The sequence below is a fragment of the Pseudophryne corroboree genome, chromosome 8, assembly GCF_028390025.1.
Source record: "Pseudophryne corroboree isolate aPseCor3 chromosome 8, aPseCor3.hap2, whole genome shotgun sequence".
In the NCBI taxonomy this organism is placed as follows: domain Eukaryota; kingdom Metazoa; phylum Chordata; class Amphibia; order Anura; family Myobatrachidae; genus Pseudophryne; species Pseudophryne corroboree.
The window spans coordinates 445,847,297-445,874,775 of record NC_086451.1 but is presented as its reverse complement, the minus strand read 5'-3'; the positions used below and the strand labels follow the sequence as shown (position 1 = coordinate 445,874,775).

At 48.9% G+C, this 27,479-nt stretch overlaps 1 protein-coding gene across 1 annotated transcript in view; it reads right to left on the bottom strand.

Moving 5' to 3' along the window:
* The window catches only part of EGFL8 (EGF like domain multiple 8), a 41,499-nt gene extending 18,146 nt beyond the window's left edge, over nt 1-23,353 (bottom strand). The window contains exons 1-5 of the mRNA XM_063935748.1: nt 23,259-23,353; nt 14,457-14,536; nt 5,675-5,803; nt 4,964-5,076; nt 3,505-3,600 (exon numbers count right to left, since the gene is read on the bottom strand). Coding sequence (XP_063791818.1) covers nt 3,505-3,600; nt 4,964-5,076; nt 5,675-5,803; nt 14,457-14,518 — 400 coding nt within the window. The 5' untranslated portion in view covers nt 14,519-14,536; nt 23,259-23,353. The remainder of the gene's footprint in view (nt 1-3,504; nt 3,601-4,963; nt 5,077-5,674; nt 5,804-14,456; nt 14,537-23,258) is intronic.
* Between the last annotated feature and the right edge of the window lie 4,126 nt (nt 23,354-27,479).

Here is a 27,479-nt window from a genome sequence, read left to right as displayed (position 1 = left end):
TTGTGGATCGATATTCTTCAAAATGCTTGATTCGTTTTAACTTATTCTCTGCCAGGTCAGTCTTCTGCCATCGTCTTTCAGGTCCAGTGGCGCTGGGAAGGGGCGGACTCTTTACCTGGGCCTGTTGGAGGGGCCCGATCCCCCCCCTCCCCCCATTCTCTGCTGCAAACAGGGGGACACTGCTGTGTGTGCTGGGCTGGGGAGAGAGGCAGCTGCAGAAAGTAATCAGTCCTCTCCCCTCCTGCATGATGTGCAAGGGGGGAGAGATCACTCAGCCCCCCACCACTGCCAACCCCCAGATCTGACACCGGTGCCCCCCTCTGCGGAGCACTTGCCCAGGGCCGTAACTACGTGTGTGCCAAGTGGGCTTGGCACACAGCGCAGTTGCCCTGAGGGCGCACGGCCAGCGGCATGTAATGAGTCAAATTGACTCATTACATGCCACCTCTGCTGTGTGCGCCGCGCTGTGGAGGGAGAAGAGGACCAGCGCCGGGCAGCGGAGAAGGAGGAGGAGGGAGGGGGAGCAGGGAGCCGCAGCAGCGCTATGTCATTGGTAGTAAGCGCCGCTGCAGCATCCCCCTCTCCTTCTGTATTGGCTGCCCGGCGCTGCTGTGGATGCTGGGATGCGGTTCCTCCATCCCAGCATCCACAGCAGCGCCAGGCAGCCAATACAGAAGGAGAGGGGGATGATGCAGCGGCGCTTACTACCAATGACATAGCGCTGCTGCGGCTCCATGCTCCCCCTCCCTCCTCCTCCTTCTCACCTCACTGCCTGCACCGAGGGAGCTGCACGAGGAGCATGACTGCCAGCAGGGAGATGGTAAGTATATCTCTCTTTCTCTTTCTCTCTCTCTCTCTCTCTCTCTCTCAGGGGGTCACCGTCTGCCGCAATGTGTAAAAAGGGGGATGGCTGCCGCAATGTGTAAAAAGGGGGACTGGCTGTAAAAAGGGGGACTGGCTGCCGCAATGTGTAAATAGGGGGCCTGGCTACCGCAATGTGTAAATAGGGGGCCTGGCTGCCGCAATGTGTAAAAACTAAAGGGGGCCTGGCTGCCGCAATGTGTAAAAAAGGGGGACTGGCTGCCGCAATGTGTAAATAGGGGGCCTGGCTGCCGCAATGTGTAAAAAGGGGGCCTGGCTGCCGCAATGTGTAAAAAGGGGGACTGGCTGCCGCAATGTGTAAAGAGGGGGACTGGCTGCCGCAATGTGTATAGAGGGGGCCTGGCTGCCGCAATGTGTAAAAAGGGGGCCTGGCTGCCGCAATGTGTAAAAAGGGGGCCTGGCTGCCGCAATGTGTAAAAAGGGGGACGCTGTCTACTGTAATGTATAAAAGGGGCTCTATCTGGTGTAGTGGCGCTACTGTGCAGCGTAATTTGAATAATGTAGACTACTGTGCACCGTAGTATGAATTGCTATTATTTTGTGACCACGCCCCTTCCCCGTGAAGCCACGCCCCTATAAATTTCTTGCGCGCCGCAGGCGCGCACTGCCCCTATCTTACATGGGGGGGGGGGGGCCACTGTCGTTTCTTGCACACAGCGCTAAAATGCCTAGTTACGGCACTGCACTTGCCCACTTCGTGGCTGCACATAAGCTGTAATTTTTTTTATATTTTCTAAGGACGGGGTCTGTCCCCACCTCCCCGCGTTAAAACCACATGAAAATGGTGCAGCAGCCATTTTTACAGAGTTCTGCACTTGCACAGTAGAGAAACCACTGGAAAAATGGCCGCAGCGCCATTTTCCCGGAGATCTGCACATGTGCAGTAGAGTCTTAGCCCTCTAGTGCTCAGACTCTACAGAGCTCCCGGCAGAGAGGAGGGGGCCCGTACGGGGGAGGCTGGAAACGGGCCTCCTCCTCTCTTAAAGCGTCCCTGCCTATATAACCCATTTTTTTGAGCTCACTAACACTGCTGTCAAACTATGGAGCTTGATGGTGACGGTGTGGTGCATAGTGAGGGATAAAAAAAGAATGGAGAATGATTCTAGTGAGGAAGGGAAATGACAGAGGGAATATTGCAGGGGAGAGGAGGTAGTCAGATTGTAGTCAGATAGATGTCGTTAAGCAAAGTATTATTATTCATTTTAGACAGTAAATTAGCAGTTGAGTGATAAGTTATAACATGTCAGTAAGTGAAATACTGTCTGTCGTTTTAGTCAGTAAATGAGCAGTTAAGTAATAACTTGTAACTTCAGTCATTAACTGGTAATTATGATTAATAATAATGAAGCCTGCTCGCAATTTAGATATGGTCTGTCACGGTAGTCATGGGGAAAGTCCTCAGGAAGGAATTAGCAGATGTAGCAAATCAATTCAAAATACAATCAATAGACTGTCATCAGTTCAGCCAAAAACAGATAAAATTAGTAGTGAGTACCCAAGCCCACAAATGAGTTACTAGTGAGGGGTGGTTGGTTGCTAGAGTGGTATATATAAAAGATATAGGAGATAGGGCAGATGGAAGGTGGGAAACTAGGATAGGACGGAAATACACGGCACATTCTCAGTCCCACCCAGTAACCTTAAAGGGGTGTGGCCTCACTGGAAGGGTGTGGCCTCGCAACCCTACCGAATTTTCACTGCAGGGGAGATGCTTGGCTGCCGATGGAGACTTGTCAGGCTGCACTGCCGGCTTCTACACTGTGACGGGAGCCAAATACTGCATGTTGGTGTCACCACTCGGAGGATGACATCCGGGTTTGGCCCGCACCCCTCTAGTGACACCACCGGTGTTAACTATATTCTAAAATGGTTTCCTGTCTTTTTCTCATGACCCTATAATCTGTTCTGGTCTAAAATATGGGTGAAAATAGCTTTTGCTTTATTGTGAGCTGAATGATCAGCAAACGTTTGTTGTGAGAGATCGGCACACCTCCTCTTTGGGAGGGAGTTCCCTTTCTGCTTGATTACTAATGGAGTCTAATACGACGCGGCCTCCGGTGGCCACGCCTTTATGCGCAGTTGCAGTGACTTGCTTTGTCTTTGGAAAACAAACCCATTTTGTGCGGAACAGGTCATCCCTCCGACACTGGTGGCGACTAATGATTTTCAGCAAAAAGAGTTGGACAAGGTGCAATAAACAGAAATGTATACCTTCCAACTGTCCCGATTTTCGCGGGACAGTCCAGTTTTTTTGGGTCTGTCCTGCTGTCCCTCCCGCGGGCCGCAGTGTCCCGCAGTGGAGGGTGGGGGGGTAGGCAGTTGGGAGGCTCCCTATTACTCGCTGCTCCGCTCAGTACAGAGCAGCGGTGAATAGATTTTGTGCGCATGCGCACAGCGTCTATTCCAGTGAGGCAGAGGGACTGGGGGCATGGCTGTGATGAAAATTGGAGGCGTGGCTCATGAACGTGTCATCCACGTGAGACTACGCCCCTTTTCAATGGACCATGCCCCTTTTTGGCGGCGGCGCTGCGCGGGGAGTCCCTCCATCATGAAAACCAAATGTTGGGAGGTCTGATAAATGTACAACATAAGAAATAAGAAAGCTGAATAACAATAACTCACCCACGTGGCAGTGCCTGCCTCCCCAACCCGGAGCACAGCGGCACATGTTGGGCTTGATGCAGGTCCCCCCATTCTGGCACGGTTTGTGACACACGGCTGGGTACAGAAAGGAGGGATAGTGATAAACAGTGCACGGAGAACAGATCAGCAATTATCAACCTTCTGAACACCTTATAGAGCACCAGAGGGCCAGATTCAGAGGTCTATTCATGAAGCAGAGAAAAGTGTGGAGAAGTAAGCTAGTGGAGAAGTTGCCCATGGCAACCAATCAGCATTGAAGTAACATTTATAATTTGCATGCTATACAATTGTACGGAGCAGCTGATTGGTTGCCGTACACGGTTGCAAATAATTGCTCAGCTACGTGACATTGCATTGCGTGGAGTTTGCATGCATTTCTGAATCAGGTCTTAACACTTCTGACATTAGCAACTAACCGTATATACCTACTCTCCCGCAAGTTGCGGGAGACTCACTTTTTTGGGCTGTCCCATGCACCCACGGAAGAGTGACGGAATCCTCGCAAGAGGAGATTATACCTCAATACAGCCACTCTCACATGAGGAGATCATACCTGGGATTTCGCAGCTCCTTAAGAGGGGGCGAGGCTAAATAATGCAAATTTGCATAGTTTAGCTCCACCTCCTACCTGCATACCCGCAAATTGTGGCATTTTACTGCAGCGGGGGTGGGGCTTAGCGACAAGACAGACTGGCCCCTCCCCCTGAAGTGTCCTGCAGTGTCTCTTCTCTGGGCTTTTCCCGGAGAGGAGAGCATAAATGTAGGTAAGTGTGCAACTATAACAAAAATAATAATAATTATATACGTCTCAAGTGCATATAATTATTTTACTCCTGAAATTACTCACGATGAACACAGTAATTCCCCATACTAATTAAAAACGGCATCTTTACTGATAGAAGATAATTCTTTCTTACTATAGTAAATTATAATTGGGCCAAATTATACTCAAGTGAAGGGATGGAGTTGTGTTGCTGGTGGGTGGGGGGTGGATTGAGCCTCTCAAGTGGGACTACACTGTCCTCATAACTTGGGCTGTCCACTGGCCATCAACTGTAAGAACCATTGACTTTTGAGGTGGAAGGATTTGCCATCAGTGACGGCAGCCTGATGGCTCGTTGTTTTAACAACAAGTTCTGTTTCTGGGACTTCCTCTTTTACTTGGAATGTCTCTCCTGTACATGGAATGTCCATCGATGGCTCAAACCATTGATGGTTTTCATCAATGGCAAATAGCGATGGTGCCATCAATGGAGACTATCAACGGTGAACCCTTCAATGGACAACATTGCTCAGAACAGCCAAGTGGAGGCCTCAGAAAGCTGGGCCAGGGTTAGTAGGCACCGATGGACCCTATAGCTCCTCTACTTCTGTATAATACCACATTTTACTTCTCCAACGTCTCCGTCATCTGACCCCACTGCCCGAACCCTCTCACCTTCTTCGCAGGACTCTGACGAGGGCTCCTTCTTCCTCCACCCCGGGCAGCAGACTGACTTTGCCTGTAGGATCTCCCTTCTCACCTGCCGGACAGATACTGAATACACCGTCCTGAAAGGAGAGGAGAATGATTAGTGTCACAGTAAGAAGAGTCACCTGCATGGTCACAGCTATTCCTATACTGCTGTATAATATACAATATAATGTGCTGCTATTTCAGGTGCCTAACTCTCTGACCTCAGCAGGCAATAAAATAATTTCAGTCAAAGGGACGTTCGAGATTCGAGATCCCAGCAGTCAAAATTCCAACATCGGGATCCAGAGATTGATCGCAATGCCGGTATCCCGAACATAAGTGTGCCGGGATTGCTGGGAGGTAAGCCACAGGGGGGAGACTGATTAAGCATAACCAGCGATAAGTGACGGCATCGGGGGGAGGAGCACGCAGCATCAGGGCAAATAGGATAGCCCCCGGCGATGCAATTACCCACGGTCATCGACCACAGGTAATTGGATAACCCCCTATGTATGCTGTATTACTGTAATAAAATAAATCCCAAATTCTCAGCTGGTGACTCTTTTCCTTCAGAGCAGGGAGGTCCCAGCAGAAGGAGGCAGTAAGCAGAGTGTGTTAGAGATCCCTGTGAGCGGCCCGACTACTCCGACAAATCCAGGTTCAGTCTGTCACCATTCCTGTATGACCCTTTACCTGTAGGTGCTGCATGTGCGCTGGCCGCGGCACGTTGTGAGATACGGCTGATATACTGGCTGGATGAAGGTCTCATTGTATATAACTGGAATCTTGTCCACCTGTCTTGAACAAACTCCAGTGAAAGAGCTGTAACAAAGGAAGACAGCTTCAGCTTGACTATAAAACACTAAACACATGCACACACATTAGCACACAAGCACACACGCAGTCACATATACATTCACACACACACACACACACACATATACATTCACACACGTGCACACGCGCATACAATGTGCAGTCAGCAGCCACTTTATGTTAGTACTGGGTATACTGTAAGCACTCTTTGCCCCCAGAACAGCCTGAATTTTTGTGGCATGACTGAACGAGGTGCTGGAAACATTCCTTACAGACTCTGGGGTCTATGCACTAAGGGGGTCATTCCGAGTTGATCGCTCTCTGGCTACTTCTAGCAGCCGTGCAAACGCATTGTCGCCGCCCACTGAGGAGTGTATTTTCGCTTTGCAGAAGTGCGAACGCTTGTGCAGCAGAGCGCCTGCAAAATCATTTTGTGCAAAACAAGACCAGACCTGTATTTACTCTTCGCGTGCTTTGATTCTAACGTTGGAGGGACGGCTTTTGACGTCACACACCCGTCCAGCGAACGCCCAGCCACGCCTGCGTTTTTCCAGACACGCCTGCGTTTTACCAAACACTCCCTGAAAACGGTCAGTTGACACCCAGAAACGCCCACTTCATGTCAATCTTCCTGCGTTCGGCCGTGCGACTGGAATCTTCGTTAGACTCTGTGCAAACCCACGATGCTCATTGCGCTTTGCAGTGCATACGCATGCGCAGAAATGCCGATTTTTTTAGCCTGATCGCTGCGCTACGAACAACGGCAGCTAGCGATCAACTCGGAATGACCCCCTAAGACTCGAAGAGAGACAAAGGGGACAGAGATAAACCAGCATCTGTCGTTTTTCAAATCCAGCCTGTATGGCTGTTAGGAGCTGATTGTCTGGTACTTTATCTCCGTCCACTTTACCTCTCTCTAAAGGGCCCCATACACTAGAGCGATAATGCCCGATTTCATCCGATTTAGGCCTGAAATATCGAATGAAATCAGGCATTTTGGGAGGTGTTTTTCCAATCAGATGCACGTTCCCGTGAGCATCAGATCGGATCCTCCAGATTGAATGTGCTGCACATTCAATCAGGTCCGACCTGGGTGCATGGCTGGGATGGGTGGTCTTCAGGTTGCCGGCGGCCGGGCTCCCGGTGACCACCATACCGGCGCCGGAATCCCGACCGCTGGCATACCGACATTTTTTCTTCCTCTTGGGGGTCCACAGCCCCCCTGGAGGGAGAATAGATAGCGTGGCGCGCGTAGAGCGCCACCGTGCCTGCAGTGTGGGGAGCTCAGCGTGGCGAGCTCAGCATGGCAAGTGCAGCGAGCTCGCAAGTGGCACATTTGCACTCGCCCAGCTGTCGGTATGCCGGCGGTCGGATTCCCGGTGCCGGTATGCTGGTCGCCGGGACCCCGACCGCCGGCTATGGTGGCCAATCCCGGGATCGGGATCGGCGGGATCCCGGGATTTAGGGCCAAAAATGGCCGGGATTCAATCCCGGGATTGGAAGCTCCAATCCCGGGGATTGAGGGATCAGCGTTGAGCAGCGATGCCTTTGCACTTCAAGAGTAGCTCCCGACCAGCGCAGCTTTAGCCCGCAGCGGTTGCATGTGACATAACACAGCCGCTGCGGCCCGCCCCCCGTTCGGTCCAGCCACGCATGCGTTGGCCGGACCGCGCACACGAAATGGCGGCCAAATGCTGCCATTCTGCCCGCCCGCCGCCCAGCGACCGCCTCTGCCTGTCAATCAGGCAGAAGCGATCGTAGCGGCCCGACGGCGCCGGTGCACTGCGACACAGGTGCATGCGCAGTTCTGACCCGATCGCACCGCTGCAATAAACTGCAGGGTGCGATCAGGTCGGAATGACCCCCATAGACCCCTAAGCATATAGAAATAAAGATGTCATTTCACCATCAGGTGGCGATACAGGGCCTGTCATCATCAGGGGGGCAATACAGGGCCTGTCATCATCAGGGGGCGATACAAGGCCTGTTATCATCAGGGGGCGATACAAGGCCTGTTATCATCAGGGGGCTATACAGGGCCTGTCATCATCAGGGGGCGATACAGGGCCTGTCATCATCAGGGGGCGATACAGGGCCTTTCACCATCAGGGGGCGATACAGGGCCTGTCATCATCAGGGGACGATACAGGGCCTGTCATCATCAGGGGGCGATACAGGGCCTTTCACCATCAGGGGGCGATACAGGGTCTTTCACCATCAGGGGGCGATACAGGGCCTTTCACCATCAGGGGGCGATACAGGGTCTTTCACCATCAGGGGGCGATACAGGGCCTGTCATCATCAGGGGGCGATACAGGGCCTGTCATCATCAGGGGGCGATACAGGGCCTGTTATCATCAGGGGGCGATACAGGGCCTTTCACCATCAGGGGGCGATACAGGGACTTTCACCATCAGGGGGCGATACAGGGCCTTTCACCATCAGGGGGCGATACAGGGTCTTTCACCATCAGGGGGCGATACAGGGTCTTTCACCATCAGGGGGCGATACAGGGACTTTCACCATCAGGGGGCGATACAGGGACTTTCACCATCAGGGGGCGATACAGGGCCTGTCATCATCAGGGGGCGATACAGGGTCTTTCACCATCAGGGGGCGATACAGGGACTTTCACCATCGGGGGCGATACAGGGTCTTTCACCATCAGGGGGGGATACAGGGACTTTCACCATCAGGGGGCGATACAGGGTCTTTCACCATCAGGGGGCGATACAGGGACTTTCACCATCAGGGGGCGATACAGGGCCTTTCACCATCAGGGGGCGATACAGGGCCTGTCATCATCAGGGGGCGATACAGGGCCTTTCACCATCAGGGGGCGATACAGGGACTTTCACCATCAGGGGGCGATACAGGGCCTGTCATCATCAGGGGGCGATACAGGGCCTGTTATCATCAGGGGGCTATACAGGGTCTTTCACCATCAGGGGGCGATACAGGGTCTTTCACCATCAGGGGGCGATACAGGGACTTTCACCATCAGGGGGCGATACAGGGACTTTCACCATCAGGGGGCGATACAGGGTCTTTCACCATCAGGGGGCGATACAGGGACTTTCACCATCAGGGGGCGATACAGGGACTTTCACCATCAGGGGGCGATACAGGGACTTTCACCATCAGGGGGCGATACAGGGCCTGTCATCATCAGGGGGCGATACAGGGTCTTTCACCATCAGGGGGCGATACAGGGCCTGTCATCATCAGGGGGCGATACAGGGTCTTTCACCATCAGGGGGCGATACAGGGACTTTCACCATCAGGGGGCGATACAGGGACTTTCACCATCAGGGGGCGATACAGGGTCTTTCACCATCAGGGGGCGATACAGGGTCTTTCACCATCAGGGGGCGATACAGGGCCTGTCATCATCAGGGGGCGATACAGGGCCTGTTATCATCAGGGGGCTATACAGGGCCTTTCACCATCAAGGGGCGATACAGGGTCTTTCACCATCAGGGGGCGATACAGGGACTTTCACCATCAGGGGGCGATACAGGGCCTGTCATCATCAGGGGGCGATACAGGGCCTGTTATCATCAGGGGGCTATACAGGGTCTTTCACCATCAGGGGGCGATACAGGGACTTTCACCATCAGGGGGCGATACAGGGACTTTCACCATCAGGGGGCGATACAGGGACTTTCACCATCAGGGGGCGATACAGGGCCTGTCATCATCAGGGGGCTATACAGGGTCTTTCACCATCAGGGGGCGATACAGGGCCTGTCATCATCAGGGGGCGATACAGGGCCTGTCATCATCAGGGGGCGATACAAGGCCTGTTATCATCAGGGGGCTATACAGGGTCTTTCACCATCAGGGGGCGATACAGGGACTTTCACCATCAGGGGGCGATACAGGGACTTTCACCATCAGGGGGCGATACAGGGACTTTCACCATCAGGGGGCGATACAGGGCCTTTCATCATCAGGGGGCTATACAGGGTCTTTCACCATCAGGGGGCGATACAGGGCCTGTCATCATCAGGGGGCGATACAGGGCCTGTCATCATCAGGGGGCGATACAAGGCCTGTTATCATCAGGGGGCTATACAGGGCCTTTCACCATCAGGGGGCGATACAGGGTCTTTCACCATCAGGGGGCGATACAGGGACTTTCACCATCAGGGGGCGATACAAGGACTTTCACCATCAGGGGGCGATACAGGGTCTTTCACCATCAGGGGGCGATACAGGGTCTTTCACCATCAGGGGGGGATACAGGGTCTTTCACCATCAGGGGGCGATACAGGGCCTGTCATCATCAGGGGGCGATACAGGGACTTTCACCATCAGGGGGCGATACAGGGACTTTCACCATCAGGGGGCGATACATGGACTTTCACCATCAGGGGGCGATACAGGGTCTTTCACCATCAGGGGGCGATACAGGGACTTTCACCATCAGGGGGCGATACAGGGTCTTTCACCATCAGGGGGCGATACAGGGCCTGTCATCATCAGGGGGCGATACAAGGCCTGTTATCATCAGGGGGCTATACAGGGCCTTTCACCATCAGGGGGCGATACAAGGTCTTTCACCATCAGGGGGCGATACAGGGTCTTTCACCATCAGGGGGCGATACAGGGACTTTCACCATCAGGGGGCGATACAGGGCCTTTCACCATCAGGGGGCGATACAGGGCCTGTCATCATCAGGGGGCGATACAGGGCCTTTCACCATCAGGGGGCGATACAGGGACTTTCACCATCAGGGGGCGATACAGGGCCTGTCATCATCAGGGGGCGATACAGGGCCTGTCATCATCAGGGGGCGATACAGGGCCTGTTATCATCAGGGGGCTATACAGGGCCTTTCACCATCAGGGGGCGATACAGGGTCTTTCACCATCAGGGGGCGATACAGGGACTTTCACCATCAGGGGGCGATACAGGGCCTGTCATCATCAGGGGGCGATACAGGGCCTGTTATCATCAGGGGGCTATACAGTGTCTTTCACCATCAGGGGGCGATACAGGGACTTTCACCATCAGGGGGCGATACAGGGACTTTCACCATCAGGGGGCGATACAGGGACTTTCACCATCAGGGGGCGATACAGGGCCTGTCATCATCAGGGGGCGATACAGGGTCTTTCACCATCAGGGGGCGATACAGGGCCTGTCATCATCAGGGGGCGATACAGGGTCTTTCACCATCAGGGGGCGATACAGGGCCTTTCACCATCAGGGGGCGATACAGGGACTTTCACCATCAGGGGGCGATACAGGGTCTTTCACCATCAGGGGGCGATACAGGGTCTTTCACCATCAGGGGGCGATACAGGGCCTGTCATCATCAGGGGGCGATACAGGGCCTGTTATCATCAGGGGGCTATACAGGGCCTTTCACCATCAGGGGGCGATACAGGGCCTGTCATCATCAGGGGGCGATACAGGGCCTGTTATCATCAGGGGGCTATACAGGGTCTTTCACCATCATGGGGCGATACAGGGACTTTCACCATCAGGGGGCGATACAGGGACTTTCACCATCAGGGGGCGATACAGGGACTTTCACCATCAGGGGGCGATACAGGGCCTGTCATCATCAGGGGGCTATACAGGGTCTTTCACCATCAGGGGGCGATACAGGGCCTGTCATCATCAGGGGGCGATACAGGGTCTTACACCATCAGGGGGCGATACAGTGCCTTTCACCATCAGGGGGCGATACAGGGCCTTTCACCATCAGGGGGCGATACAGGGACTTTCACCATCAGGGGGCGATACAGGGTCTTTCACCATCAGGGGGCGATACAGGGTCTTTCACCATCAGGGGGCGATACAGGGACTTTCACCATCAGGGGGCGATACAGGGTCTTTCACCATCAGGGGGCGATACAGGGCCTGTCATCATCAGGGGGCGATACAAGGCCTGTTATCATCAGGGGGCTATACAGGGCCTTTCACCATCAGGGGGCGATACAGGGTCTTTCACCATCAGGGGGCGATACAGGGACTTTCACCATCAGGGGGCGATACAAGGACTTTCACCATCAGGGGGCGATACAGGGCCTGTCGTCATCAGGGGGCGATACAGGGTCTTTCACCATCAGGGGGCGATACAGGGTCTTTCACCATCAGGGGGCGATACAGGGTCTTTCACCATCAGGGGGCGATACAGGGCCTGTCATCATCAGGGGGCGATACAGGGACTTTCACCATCAGGGGGCGATACAGGGACTTTCACCATCAGGGGGCGATACAGGGACTTTCACCATCAGGGGGCGATACAGGGTCTTTCACCATCAGGGGGCGATACAGGGTCTTTCACCATCAGGGGGCGATACAGGGACTTTCACCATCAGGGGGCGATACAGGGTCTTTCACCATCAGGGGGCGATACAGGGCCTGTCATCATCAGGGGGCGATACAAGGCCTGTTATCATCAGGGGGCTATACAGGGCCTTTCACCATCAGGGGGCGATACAGGGTCTTTCACCATCAGGGGGCGATACAGGGACTTTCACCATCAGGGGGCGATACAGGGTCTTTCACCATCAGGGGGCGATACAGGGCCTGTCATCATCAGGGGGCGATACAAGGCCTGTTATCATCAGGGGGCTATACAGGGCCTTTCACCATCAGGGGGTGATACAGGGTCTCTCACCATCAGGGGGCGATACAGGGACTTTCACCATCAGGGGGCGATACAGGGTCTTTCACCATCAGGGGGCGATACAGGGAGTTTCACCATCAGGGGGCGATACAAGGACTTTCACCATCAGGGGGCGATACAGGGCCTGTCGTCATCAGGGGGCGATACAGGGTCTTTCACCATCAGGGGGCGATACAGGGTCTTTCACCATCAGGGGGCGATACAGGGTCTTTCACCATCAGGGGGCGATACAGGGTCTTTCACCATCAGGGGGCGATACAGGGACTTTCAATAAAAACTGGCATATTTCCTGTAATGTCATTTGTAGACTATACTAGGGCAGGAACTGTATATACGCTACTTGTGTGTTTATAATAGGAAAAAGGATGGGATGACCCTTAGGAAGATCTTGCGTTATCCTTATGTAGTTCCAAATTGAAAGTGCACTTTATTACAAATAAATCATTTTTATTTTTTTTGTCATCAAGGGGTCTATTCATGAAGCAGTGAAAAGAGTGGAGGAGTGAGCCTGTGGAGAAAGTGCCCATGGCAACCAATCAGCTGCTCTGTACAGTTGTATAGTATGCAAATTATAAATGTTACTTCAATGCTCATTGGTTGCCATGGGCAACTTCTCCAATGGCTCACTTCTCCACAGTTATCACTGCTTCATGAATAAACCCCCAACTGTTGTTGGACATTTCCTGTGTATATGTAGCTCTCCTTACTGGTGACTACAGGGATAGGTTCCACTACACATTCATCGGTAGTCTGTTTATAAGTCAGCGTTGGACATTCCTCATTTATAGATCATCAGATTGGTGCATAAGAGATCTGTTCCATCAGTCACATGTGTGTCACAGACACAATTTCACAGAATAAATGGGAGCTCTATCAAAGCTTGGAGAGTGAAATGGGGTCTATTCATGAAGCAGTGAAAAGAGTGGGGAAGGGAGCCTGTGGAGAAGTTGCCCATGGCAACCAATGAGCATTGAAGTAATGCAAATTATAAATGTTACGTCAATGCTGATTGGTTGCCATGGGCAACTTCTCCACTGGCTCACTTCTCCACACTTTTCACTGCTTCATGAACAGACCCCAAAGTGGAGAAAGATAACAAGGCCAATTTATCAACGAGTTTTAACTATTTAAAACTTGTTGCGTATGATAAATGGTGCCCCAGCCAATCAGCTCACAACTGTCATATGTTTTGGGAAAAATTACAGTTGGGAGCTGATTGGCTGGAGCACCATTTAACATACGCAACAAGTTTTAAATAGCTAAAACTAGTTGCTAAATGGGCCTCAAAGTACCAACTAATTGGCTCCTAATTGTCATTTTTCAAAGCAGCCTGTAACATGGCTAGGAGCTGATTGGCTGGTACTTTGGGGGAGATTCAGAGCTGATCGTAGTTGTGTAAAAAAATGCACATTGGATACGATTGGAATCAGAGGCATGCGGGGGGAATGCCCAGCAAAGGGCTAGTCTGCCCCACATGCCAAGCCCCCCGCCTTCCCCTGGCAGATGTGCAAAAGCATTGCACGGCGACGATGCTTTTGCACCCGGCGAGTAGCTCCCTGCCTGCGGAGGCAGGGGGCTAACCGCCATGTTTTGGATCGCAAAACCAGTGCCTGCCCCAGCAACGGTCCAAACAAGTCTGCGTTGTCCAGACCGCGCCACCCCAGCGGCATTCAAACGCCGCTGGCACGCCCCCTCCCACCCAGCGACCACCTCCGCCTGTCACATAGGGCTCCAGGGTGTGATCGCTGCCGTTGCAGCGATCGGCTCTGAATTAGGCCCTTTATCTCTCTCTCCACTTTAGTTCTCTCCAAGATTTGTTATATTTCATCATCCTCTTTAAATGACCCTTTCAGAGAAAATCTTGTTCTTATAGCATCTATAAACATGCCAGAGTTTGCGCACCTGTTTGAAATTATATTCTGTAGATATGAAAGTGAATTTGCACAATTATTAGTGTCAACGCAAGGTACTGTATGCACTGTATTTATATTGAAGGCTGGACGTTTGCTCACCTGGACCCCTGTGCTTGTGCTGATAAACCCATTACTAGGACAAGAGCAGTCCAGACCGACATTGTGATCGAGAGGTCCACCTGCCAGGCAAACATAGTCTATGGTTACTAGTGCGGTGAGCTAAATGGCTCAGGAGGCACTGGCTAACCCCAGAGCCGGATTTCCCTGCAATATATAAGCCAAAGGGTACATGGGTGCATTATACACAGGTGCAGCAGTATAAACTCCTGGAAATTTGGTGAGGTTTGATCAGAGATGTGCTGAAAAGATAGGCAGGTGAGGCACTGCCTCACCTGCCATAGACTTTTTACTCCAGAGTTTGGGCTATAAAAATTATTAGAATAATGCAAAGAAGATATTTCTAACAATTTATTAGTATTTTTCATATACTTTATTCAATCAAAACTCTAGTTTAAACGTAAGTATGACAGGAAAGGCTCTGCCTCACCTGCCTCACCCCACCGCACGTCACTTAGAACGCCTTACTTACTGTATAAAGCACCAGCATACTCCCAATGAATGATCCTGCACTTGGAGAGGTCTAAACAGCATAATTTGCCCAATAAAGACATGTCAGTGTTCAGGTGAATTTCTCTAAGCAGCTCAATAATGGGTTAAATGATGTTGGACAGGTAAGTGGATGTGTAAATGATGTGGGACAGGTAAGTGGGGGTGTAAATGATGTGGGACAGGTACATGGAGGTGTAAATGATGTTGGACAGGTAAGTGGGGGTGTGAATGATGTGGAACAGGTACGTGGAGGTGTAAATGATGTGGGACAGGTGTGTGGAGGTGTAAATTATGTGGGACAGGTACGTAGAGGTGTAAATGATGTGGGACAGGTACATGGAGGTGTAAATGATGTGGGACAGGTATGTAGAGGTGTAAATTATGTGGGACAGGTACGTAGAGGTGTAAATGATGTGGAACAGGTACATGGAGGTGTAAATGATGTGGGACAGGTACGTGGAGGTGTAAATGATGTGGGACAGGTATGTGGAGATGTAAATGATGTGGGACAGGTAAGTGGAGGTGTAAATGATGTGGGACAGGTAAGTGGAGGTGTAAATGATGTGGGACAGGTAAGTGGAGGTGTAAATGATGTGGGACAGGTACGTAGTGGTGTAAATGATGTTAGACAGGTACGTGGAGGTGTAAATGATGTGGAACAGGTACAGTACGTAGTTGTGTAAATGATGTGGGACAGGTATATAGAGGTGTAAATGATGTGAGACAGGTAAGTGGAGGTGTAAATGATGTGGGACAGGTAAGTGGAGGTGTAAATGATGTGGGACAGGTATGTGGAGGTGTAATAATTGATGTGGGACAGGTACGTAGTGGTGTAAATTATGTTAGACAGGTACGTGGAGGTGTAAATGATGTGGAAAAGGTACAGTACGTAGTTGTGTAAATGATGTGGGACAGGTACATAGAGGTGTAAATAATGTGGGACACATACGTGGTAGTGTAAATGATGTGGGACAGGTATGTGGTAGTGTAAATGATGTGGGACAGGTATGTGGTAGTGTAAATGATGTGGGACAGGTATGTGGTAGTGTAAATGATGTGGGATAGGTATGTGGTAGTGTAAATGATGTGGGACACTTACGTGGTAGTGTAAATTATGTGGGAAAGGTATGTAGAGGTGTAAATAATGTGGGACAGGAAAATAGAGGTGTAAATGATGTGGGACAGGTACATAGAAGTGTAAATGATGTGGGACAAGTATGTGGAGGTGTAAATTATGTGATACAGGTGCGTGGAGGTGTAAATAATGTGGGACAGATACATGGGAATGTAAGTGATGTGGGACAGGTAAGTGGAGGTGTAAATGATGTGGGACAGGTACGTGGAGGTTAAAATGATGTGGGACAGGTAAGTGGAGGTGTAAATGATGTGGGACAGGTACGTGGAGGTGTAAATGATGTGGGAAAGGTACCTGGAGGTGTAAATTATGTGGGACAGGTACGTGGAGGTGTAAATGATGTGGCATAGGTGCGTGGAGGTGTAAATGATGTGGGACAGGTATATAGAGGTGTAAATGATGTGAGACAGGTAAGTGGAGGTGTAAATGATGTGGGACAGGTAAGTGGAGGTGTAAATGATGTGGGACAGGTATGTGGAGGTGTAATAATTGATGTGGGACAGGTACGTAGTGGTGTAAATTATGTTAGACAGGTACGTGGAGGTGTAAATGATGTGGAAAAGGTACAGTACGTAGTTGTGTAAATGATGTGGGACAGGTACATAGAGGTGTAAATGATGTGGGACAGGTACGTGGAGGTGTAAATAATGTGGGACACATACGTGGTAGTGTAAATGATGTGGGACAGGTATGTGGTAGTGTAAATGATGTGGGACAGGTATGTGGTAGTGTAAATGATGTGGGACAGGTATGTGGTAGTGTAAATGATGTGGGACAGGTATGTGGTAGTGTAAATGATGTGGGATAGGTATGTGGTAGTGTAAATGATGTGGGACACTTACGTGGTAGTGTAAATTATGTGGGAAAGGTATGTAGAGGTGTAAATAATGTGGGACAGGAAAATAGAGGTGTAAATGATGTGGGACAGGTACATAGAAGTGTAAATGATGTGGGACAAGTATGTGGAGGTGTAAATTATGTGATACAGGTGCGTGGAGGTGTAAATAATGTGGGACAGATACATGGGAATGTAAGTGATGTGGGACAGGTAAGTGGAGGTGTAAATGATGTGGGACAGGTACGTGGAGGTTAAAATGATGTGGGACAGGTAAGTGGAGGTGTAAATGATGTGGGACAGGTACGTGGAGGTGTAAATGATGTGGGAAAGGTACCTGGAGGTGTAAATTATGTGGGACAGGTACGTGGAGGTGTAAATGATGTGGCATAGGTGCGTGGAGGTTTAAATGATGTGGGACAGGTATGTGGAGGTGTAAATGATGTGGGACAGGTAAGTGGAGGTGTAAACGATGTGGGACAGGTAAGTGGAGGTGTAAATGATGTGGCACAGGTGCGTGGAGGTTTAAATGATGTGGGACAGGTATGTGGAGGTGTAAATGATGTGGGACAGGTAAGTGGAGGTGTAAATAATGTGGGACAGGTAAGTGGAGGTGTAAATGATGTGGAACAGGTACAGTACGTAGTTGTGTAAATGATGCAGGACAGATACATAGAGGTGTAAATGATGTGGGACAGGTACTCAGTGGTGTAAATGATGTGAGACAGGTACGTGGAGGTGTAAATGATGTGGGACAGGTACAGTACGTAGTTGTGTAAATGATATGAGACAGGTACGTGGAGGTGTGAATGATGTGAGACAGGTACGGGGAAGTGTAAATGATGTGAGACAGGTACGTGGAGGTGTAATGATGTGGGACAGGTACAGTACGTAGTTGTGTAAATGATGTGAGACAGGTACGTGGAGGTGTACATGATGTGAGACAGGTAAGTGGAGGTGTAAATGATGTGGGACAGGTAAGTGGAGGTGTAAATGATGTGGGACCGGTACGTGGAGGTGTAAATGATGTGGGACAGGTACAGTACGTAGTTGTGTAAATGATGTGAGACAGGTACATGGAGATGTAAATGATGTGGGACAGGTACAGTACGTAGTTGTGTAAATGATGCGGGACAGGTACGTGGGGGTGTAAATGATGTGGGACAGGTACGTGGAGGTGTAAATGATGGGGGACAGGTACGTGGGGGTGTAAATGATGTGGGACAGGTACGTAGAGGTGTAAATGATGTGGGACAGGTAAGTGGAGGTGTAAATGATGTGAGACAGGTAAGTGGAGGTGTAAATGATGTGGGACAGGTACGTAGTGGTGTAAATGATGTGGGACAGGTACGTGGGGGTGTAAATGATGTGGGACAGGTACGTTGTGGTGTAAATGATGTGGGACAGGTATGTGGGGGTGTAAATGATGTGGGACAGGTATGTAGTGGTGTAAATGATGTGGGACAGGTACAGTACGTAGTTGTGTAAATGATGTGGGACAGGTACGTGGGGGTGTAAATGAAGTGGGACAGGTATGTGGGGGTGTAAATGATGTGGGACAGGTACGTAGTGGTGTAAATGATGTGGGACAGGTACGTAGTGGTGTAAATGATGTGGGACAGGTACATAGTGGTGTAAATGATGTGGGACAGGTATGTGGGGGTGTAAATGATGTGGGACAGGTACGTAGTGGTGTAAATGATGTGGGACAGGTACAGTACTTAGTTGTGTAAATGATGCAGGACAAGTACATAGAGGTGTAAATGATGTGGGACAGGTACGTGGAGGTGTAAATGATGTGGGGCAGGTATGTGGAGGTGTAAATGATGTGGGACATGTACGTGGGGGTGTAAATTATGTGACACAGGTACGTAGTGGTGTAAATGATGTGGGACAGGTACAGTACGTAGTTGTGTAAATGATGTGGGACAGGTACGTGGGGTTGTAAATGATGTGGGACAGGTATGTGGAGGTGTAAATGATGTGGGACAGGTACGTGGGGGTGTAAATGATGTGGGACAGGTACATGGGGGAGGGGTTTTTTAACTTGCAGATGATAGGTATAAATATTCCAATATTTTACAAACTTTTATAAAAACACTGATAAAATACTTAAAGACATTTTTCTGTCCCCAAAAATGCAGGAAATACTTTCCATTAATAAAAGTGTCAAATTATCCACCTATTAAGACCCTCCAGTACTTTCCTTATGCCCACTAACAGCCTTCTACAGTATATACTGTATATCAGTTGTCTCTTTTTTGGGGTCCAGGATGGTTTCCCCACTTTTTCATGAACTTCTCCCATGTCACATTTAGTAGAAAAGTCACGTAACCTCGCCACGGCTACCAAAAATTGCCATTTCATTCTAATTAAATCTTGCATTTCTCGGTTGTAATGTATGTGAGTTTCAGGAAACAAACTCACTTTTGCAAACTCACATCTATTTGGATTGACTCCTACGCAGCATAATCAATTGAATGCAAGGTTTTTCCTACAAAAATTACCAAGGGTATCACGCCCAAATTTTTTAAATTTTTGATTACCATTACCGCGGCTATGCACACTCCTGAGTATGGAGGTCACGAACCGAGTCCCAGTATTTTTTGCTTGAAATAATGATTTTCTCCAAAGTTTGCAGCTGCAGTAATTCTTATACAAATAATTTTGGCTAAAATTCTAGCATCTCATACAGGGGTGTAGTATGGTTTGCCGGCGGTCGGGGTCCCGGCGACCAGCATACCGGTGCCGGAATTCCGACCGCCGGGATACCGACAGCTGGGTGAGCGCAAATGAGCCCCTTGCGGGCTTGCTGCGCTCGCCACGCTGCATGCACGGGGGTGCGCTACGCGCGCCACGCTATCTATTCTCCCTCCAGGGGGGTCGTGAACCCCCAAGTGGGAGAAAAGATGTCGGCATGCCGACGGTTGGGACTACGGCGCCGGTATGCTGGTCGCCGGGACCCCGACCGCCGGCAACCAGAAGACCACCCTCATACAGGGCTGGTGTATTAAGCCTGGAGAAGTGTTAAAGCAGTGATAAGTGCAAGGTGATAACGCACCAGCCAATCAGCTCCAATATGTAAATTGACAGTTAGGAGCTGATAGGCTGGTACTTTATCACCTTGCACTTATCACTGTTTTATCACTTATCCAGGCTTAATACATCTGCCCCGTAATACCAAAAACCCTGCAGCTGCCTGAAATTTTGTGCGCCCTGGGAAACAAAAAATGACTGCGTTAAATTGAATATCGCCCTAAGTATCTGAAAACTTGTACAGTGAATGGTGAATGAAACCTATAAGGGCCAGAAGTCCTAAGCCTTGGAGAGAGATAAAGTACCAGTCATTCAGCTCCTAACTGCCATGTTACAGACTGTACAGTGGCCCTCATTCCGAGTTGTTCGCTCGCAAGCTGCTTGTAGCAGCATTGCACACGCTAAGCCGCCGCCTACTGGGAGTGAATCTTAGCTTAGCAAAATTGCGAACGAAGTATTCGCAATATTGCGAAAAGATTTATCTGCGCAGTTTCTGAGTAGCTCGAGACTTACTCTTCCAGTGCGATCAGTTCAGTGCTTGTCGTTCCTGGTTTGACGTCACAAACACACCCAGCGTTCGCCCAGACACTCCTCCGTTTCTCCAGCCACTCCCGCGTTTTTCCCAGAAACGGCAGCGTTTTTTCACACACTCCCATAAAACTGCCAGTTTCCGCCCAGAAACACCCACTTCCTGTCAATCACATTACGATCACCAGAACGAAGAAAAAACCTCGTAATGCCGTGAGTAAAATACCAAACTTCTTAGCAAATTTACTTGGCGCAGTCGCAGTGCGGACATTGCGCATGCGCAGTTTGCGGAAAATCGCTGCGATGCGATGAAAAAGAACGAGCGAACAACTCGGAATGAGGGCCAGTGTGTTTGAAAAATGAGTTTATCACTTCCGTATGCCTTCTCCAGGTTAATACATCTGCCCCTCTATCTCTAGCCACTTTTTCACTTTTCATGGCTTAGTACATCTGGCCCTAAATCTTGTATCAACTTCTTACTTTATCTAAGCACCAGAACTGTTGTTCATGGAAAGAAAGCACAATCTCTCTTTCTCTCTTGGGTCTATTTACTAAGCCTCGGATGGGGATAACCTGGACAGAGATAAAGTTCCAGCCAACCAGCTCCTAACTGTCATTTTTCAAACCCAGCCTGTGACATGGCAGTTTGGAGCTGATTGACTGGTACTTTATCTCTCTGCACTTTATCTCCATCCAAGGCTTAGTAAATAGACCCATCTCAGATTGGTAAACACCTAAAGATGTATCTTTCTAATCTATCTGGTGGGAACAAATATCTGGTAATGTATCATGGGAGCAAATGACAATCAACCATTTGTCCCCAAATGCTGGAAAGCAGACAATGGTCATTCAGACAAATTGGTTAAATCCGTTTGATTTAACAAATTAATCCGAACAATCGTTTTTGGTCTTTTTACAGCGTTTGGGAGCAAATGGTCCCATATAGGCCCTCATTCCGAGTTGATTGCATGTAGCAACTTTTTGCTGCTGGTGCGATCAACTAATCCCCGCCTATGGGGGAGTGTATTTTAACATAGCAGGGCTGCGAACGCTTGTGCAGCCCGGCTATGCTAAAAAAGTTTTACACAAAACAAGACCAGCCCTGGACATACTTACCCTGTGCGACGGATCCAGCGATGATGGGCTCGGCTTTGACGTCAGACATCCGCCCTCTGTTCGCCTGGACACGCCTACGTTTTTCTTACCACTCCCCGAAAACGGCCTCCAACGGTCAGTTGACGCCCCGGAACGCCTTCCTGCAGTCAATCTTCTTGCGATCGCCGCTGCGACCGCTTTTTCCACTGTCGCCGGGCAGCAACGCGTGTGCGCAATGCGCACACCGCACATGCGCATTCTAGACCCGATCGCACAGCTGCGAGAAAGTGCAGCATGCGATCGAGTCGGAATGAGGGCCATAGTACATTACTAGATTTTGCTCTCACCAGACAGATTGGACAGATCAACCTTTAGGTGTGTACTCAGTTGAAGACACAATAATATTGAATATACCAGAATATTCTATATTTTGCCTTTAAAACGTAATTAATAAAACTGTAGCTTTTTGTCTACATGAATGATCTTCTTCTCTTCTTCTTCTCCTTCTTCTTCTTCTCCTTCTTCTTCTTCTTCTCCCCCAAATGTGACTGTGTCATTTTAATGTGACCCCAAATAAGGTGGCTCCTAATAGAATCTATTGCACATCTGGCAACCAGAGAACGCCAAAAATAGGTTCTGGTTCCCACGTGCCGGCCGCCCCCACAGCCTGCGCACCTCCCTAATCTGTACTATATAGTGATGGGCGCTGGGAATATCCTCCGAGCGCCGACACTGTGCCACTAACATTGAGCACTAGGAAAAGATCAAAAACTTTGCTAAATGGAAAATGTAGTTTCCTTATCATCAGCTTTTCCCCTCTCAATCACAGGTTTCCTGCACAGTGTAGTGTCAACATATAGGGGACCAGGGAGATTTACTGCCAGGTGGAAACAAAATCCCGATCAATTATCACACGTGTGCGGTCTGCGAGGGGGAAAATTAGGTCATTTAGGATCTAGAATAACCCGTAAAATTGAAATAAAAAACAATACATAATCATATTGCAGATATATAAATTAAATGTTTAATATAAAGTTAAAATAAAGCAAATAATATATATTTTTAAATGTTTTAGATAACTATCTGCCTAACGCTAGTCCTAGTTATTTATTATATTGGTCACTTGAGCTCAACAAAATAGGATGGAAACCCTGCAGCTGCATCAGACTATTTATTGTGACCAATCAGGTAAATCAGCGGCAGCAGGTCATACCTATACAAAGATGGCATCCCAAGGTAAGGCATGAGCTGGTCACGTGACACTCTCATCCAATCCTGGATGCCCTCTTGGCCAGGTACACTCCGCTGCTGCTGACCAATGGGAATAAAAATCGGGATGCAGATGAAAGTTTCTATATTCTTCAATTGTTTGCAAAATATTGGGATGCAACTGAGGATTTCCATACCCTTCAATTTGAAAATGTGTTATTTTCCTTTAGATATAATAAAAGTAGAATAGAGATTATAATCACAAATAAGGAGAAATTGGAAAAAGTATATACGCATGGGATACATCACAAAACTGAGAATTCTGAAATGTGCGCTGTATAATGTCTATATAGACAGTATAGGAGACATAAATGGAGAATTTAGCAATACAGAGTAATATAAAGAGAGACACACGATACAGCAGAACATAGCACAGGGCTATGTACAAACTCACTGTGACAGCGCTGAATGTCCCCTCTCAGTCCTAGGCTGAATAATCACATACTGTACGCAGCGTAGGGGAGAGAGAATGTGAGAGGAGGAAGTACACACCCCTAATACACAGCTACAACCGTTACTGTGCCAGAGACTCCCCTCTGCTACTCCAAACACCCATCTTCCAGGAACGCTGCCACAGCAATTCTGCAGATGCCCCAACTGCAGTGCCAGGGATGCCCGCACCGCCATAAGTTCCAAATTCCAGAGTTGGGGCTCTATTTACTAAGCCTTGGAGAGAGATAAAGTAGACGGAGATAAAGTACCAGCCAGCCAGCTCCTAACAGTCATTTTTTTCAAGACAGCCTGTAACATGGTAGTTAGGGGCTGATTGGTTGGTACTTTATCTCTCTCCAAGTCTTAGTAAATAGACCCCTTAGTCCACTATAATGCCCACAGAAGATATGAGATGCCTCTCTATAATTCCTAAAGCTACAGATATACAATCACTCCATCACATATTATTATTACATTTTATTTATAGGGTGTCGTACAAAGGGCAACAACAATACAGTATGTGGTAACACAGTACAATTTAGTAAACAGTACAATACAGTATACAATTAACAAATAATGCTACAACTCTCAATACAGCTACTGATGAAAGTGGCACAAGGGGGGGATATTTATCACAAGCTGAAAACTGTACCCATAGACTAGGACACAATTTACAGGTTTAGTGAAACTGAAAGTAGTGCAAAACAAAGACAAAGAAGGTATGGAGTCCCAGGGCCTAAAGCCCAAGGAGGAGGAGGAGAGTGTAGATGGTGAGCAAGAGTAGTAGATGATGAGACAGGAGGAAGAGGGCCCTGCTCATGGGAGCTCACATACTAAAGGGAGGGGGCAGTCAAACAGAAGACACAGGTGAGCTGAGGGCAGGAAGCAAGAGTGTGAGAGACTGAGGATGAAGGAGAGTGAGGTAAACTATGTACACGGTTAAGCAGTGGACTGGTGTGCTTTTATATATAAGAGATTCCAGTGCCCATTTGAAGTTATGCAGGCTACGGGATAAGCTGAAAGAATGATAAAGAGCATTCCAGTGGTGGGGGCCATCACAGAAGAAATTTTGGATTTGTGAGTGAGAGGTAGTAACTACAGGGGAGGAAAGGCAATGGCCATTGGACAACTGGAGAGGGCAGTAAAGGAGTGTGTATGGAGAAGAGGTTGGAGATGTAGGGTGTAGTGGAGTTAGAGAGAGCCTTGCATGTAGGGGTGAGGAGTTTTTTGTAGAGTATACTGCAGGTGAGGTAGAGTCATTGTAGGGCTTGGCAGAGAAGGGGTCCAGATGTGGAGAGAAAAATAAGTCTAGCTGTAGCATCGAGTACATGTTGGAAAAAAGCAATATGGAAGCCAGGAAGGTCTATAAGGAGAAGGTTGCAGTAGTTGAGACGAGAAACGATCAGTGAGTAGATAACAGTTTTGGTGGCATCCTGGGAGAGGAAAAGTCTGAAGCAAGTGATATTGTTGAGCTGGAAATGACAGGATTGGGCAACAGATTAAATGTGGGAGGCAAAGGAAAGGGAGGAGTCAAGAATTACCCCAAGGAAGTGGAGTTGTGGCACAGAGGAGATATTGGTGTTGTCAACAGATAGAGAAGATGAGGAGGAGACTCTAAAGGAACGGAAGACAATGAGTTACGTTTTGCACATGTTTAGTTTGAGAAAATGCAAGGACATGAGGAGGAGATCGTGGAGAGGCAACTGGACAACTGAGAGTGGAGTGAGGGGATAGATCAGGAGAGGAGAGGTAGAGTTGACTTTCATCTGCATCAGGTGATAGTGGAGACCGAAGGAACTGATGTATTCACCCCATGAGGAGGTGTACAGAGAAAAGAGCAGATATCGGAGGACAGAGCCCATCGGGACACCCATGGGAAGGAGTTGGAACCAGAGTCTGAAAAAGAGAAGGAACAGTTGGTGAGGTAGGTAAACCAAGAAAAAAATAGTTTCAAGGAGGTAGTTGTTTGGAAGGTACACTGCAGGAGTGGGTGATCCATGTTGTCAAAGGCCATAGAGAGGTCCAGGAGGATCAGCAGGGAGAAGTGCCCTTGGATTTGGATGAGAGAAGATCTTTGGTTACTTTGGCCAGGGCAGTTTCAATGCAGTGCAGGGGCAGAAGCCAGATTGGAGAGCATAAAGATGTCAGAGAGGAGATGAAGCTCTATGGCCTCTGCCAATGCCTTAAACGGTGGTGACACTTCTCTGTTTTCACAAACAGAGGCCGTCGCCACTCACTTCCCCCACACCAGACGGCAAAAGACTGCCATTCACTGACAGTCTGCTGCCGTCCTGCATCCTGTGTTGCAAGACCCGTTCACGCAGGGCCCAGGGTCAATTGGGGTGGGGGGGTGGAGAGCATCAAGCGACGAAAATAGAAGAACGTGGTCAAGATCACTGAAATCGTGTATGATGGTTGATTGCGGTGTGGGGAAGAGAGCGGCAAACGGGGAAAGAGTGAAAGAGAGGAGATGGTGGTCAAAGAGTGGGAAGTGGGAGTTGGAGAAGTCAGAGAAAGCACACTAATGGGAGAAAATGAGATCAAGGTAGTGGCCGAGACAGTGGGTGGGGATGTAGGACCACTGAGAAAGGCCAAAACTGAGTGAAAGGGCAAGAAGATGCCCTCTCTTCTTCTTTAGTGGTGGTCGACGCTGGATCAGTGGGGATGTAATTGTGAATATTAAAGTCGCCAGAACGATGGATGGAATATCTATCTCATATCAATCTATCTATCTATCTATCTATCTATCTATCTATCTATCTATCTATCTATCTATCTATCCTGATAGAGTGCAGGACACATGAGTGAAAAGTGCTCCATGATGAATGCACTAGTGGTAGAGCACCCGTGAATACAAGGATCACCTCGTACAAGCACCTCGTACGTGCTTCGCTATGGAATTTCAAGTATAATCACAAAAAGATGAAAAGCTCCGGCTGCTGAGGAGACTGATCCGCTGCCTTCTCTGCCCCGTCCTGCCTCTGATGAGTTTTGAGTTTTTCATGATTTTTTTATTGAAACCAACTCGTTCATACTTTACCATCCCAGTGGACCTGGAGGTGGAATATAATAGTGTGCCTGAAGCATGACGAGCGCAGCGTGGCACCTTGCCCGCCATGCAAGGGGACACGGTACACTTATACGGTGTCCATGTCAGCCTATGTCGACATACAAACACCAAAAAAATGAAAAACTAGTGTTGACTTTTTGACCTGTCGACATTTTAAATGTTGGTATTCTGACCTTGTCGGTATTTTAAATGTCAGTATTTTGACCTTGTCTGTATTTTGACCTTGTCGGGATTTTGGCAGTTGGTCAATTGTTGTCGGGATTTTTACCATCGGGTTTTTGATTGTAGGAATTTCATACTAAACCCCTTTACACAGCAGTTATTGACTATCCAGCTTTCCTTTAATGCATTTAAGAGTCAAAATATCTACAGTATGTCTCCTTTCCTCCTATTGCTCCCTGGGTGGTTCGGCAATGTTTAGTTCAAGTGACATGTTAACCTCTGATAATTGAGACACTATCCTCTCCTGACTGGAAATAGGTTGGTTAAGTAATTATATCTGAAATCTGTATATATAAAAGGCAAATAACACTGACTCATCACAAAATATGCTGAACCATAAGGCTGGACTTCCTTGCCAGTGGCAGAGCAGTCCATTATTCAAATAGGGGAGACACACCCAGCAATGTTTGACAGTATTTAGGGGTGGCAGTTGATGTGGCTCCACTATTTGAATAATGGAGTGCTCTGAAACTGCCACTGGCAAGGAAGTCCAGGAACAGAGCATTGTGACCTCCCCTTCCACGACTTGGTATCGCTGGCACCATGCATTCTTTATAGCCCCGGCTGGGTGGGCTGTCTTAACACTCCTCTGTGAGGGGGAATTATCTCACCCCTTTTAACCCCTTTGTGGGCGGAATTTAAAAAATCCCTTTTTGGTGGGTGCCTACATAACAAAAGCAACCTACTGTTTTCAAGTTCATAGTTCTTATGGTTCAGGAGATTTTGTGATGAGTCAGTGGTATTTGCCTTTTATATGTATAGATAAGAATTACAGTATATTAGAAGACAATGTGGCATACCTCCCACACCCAGTAGCCAGGTTCATGTGGTATCTCGTCAGCTCCGAATGTGCACATTACAGGCATATGTAGCTGTCTTTGTCAAGGTATA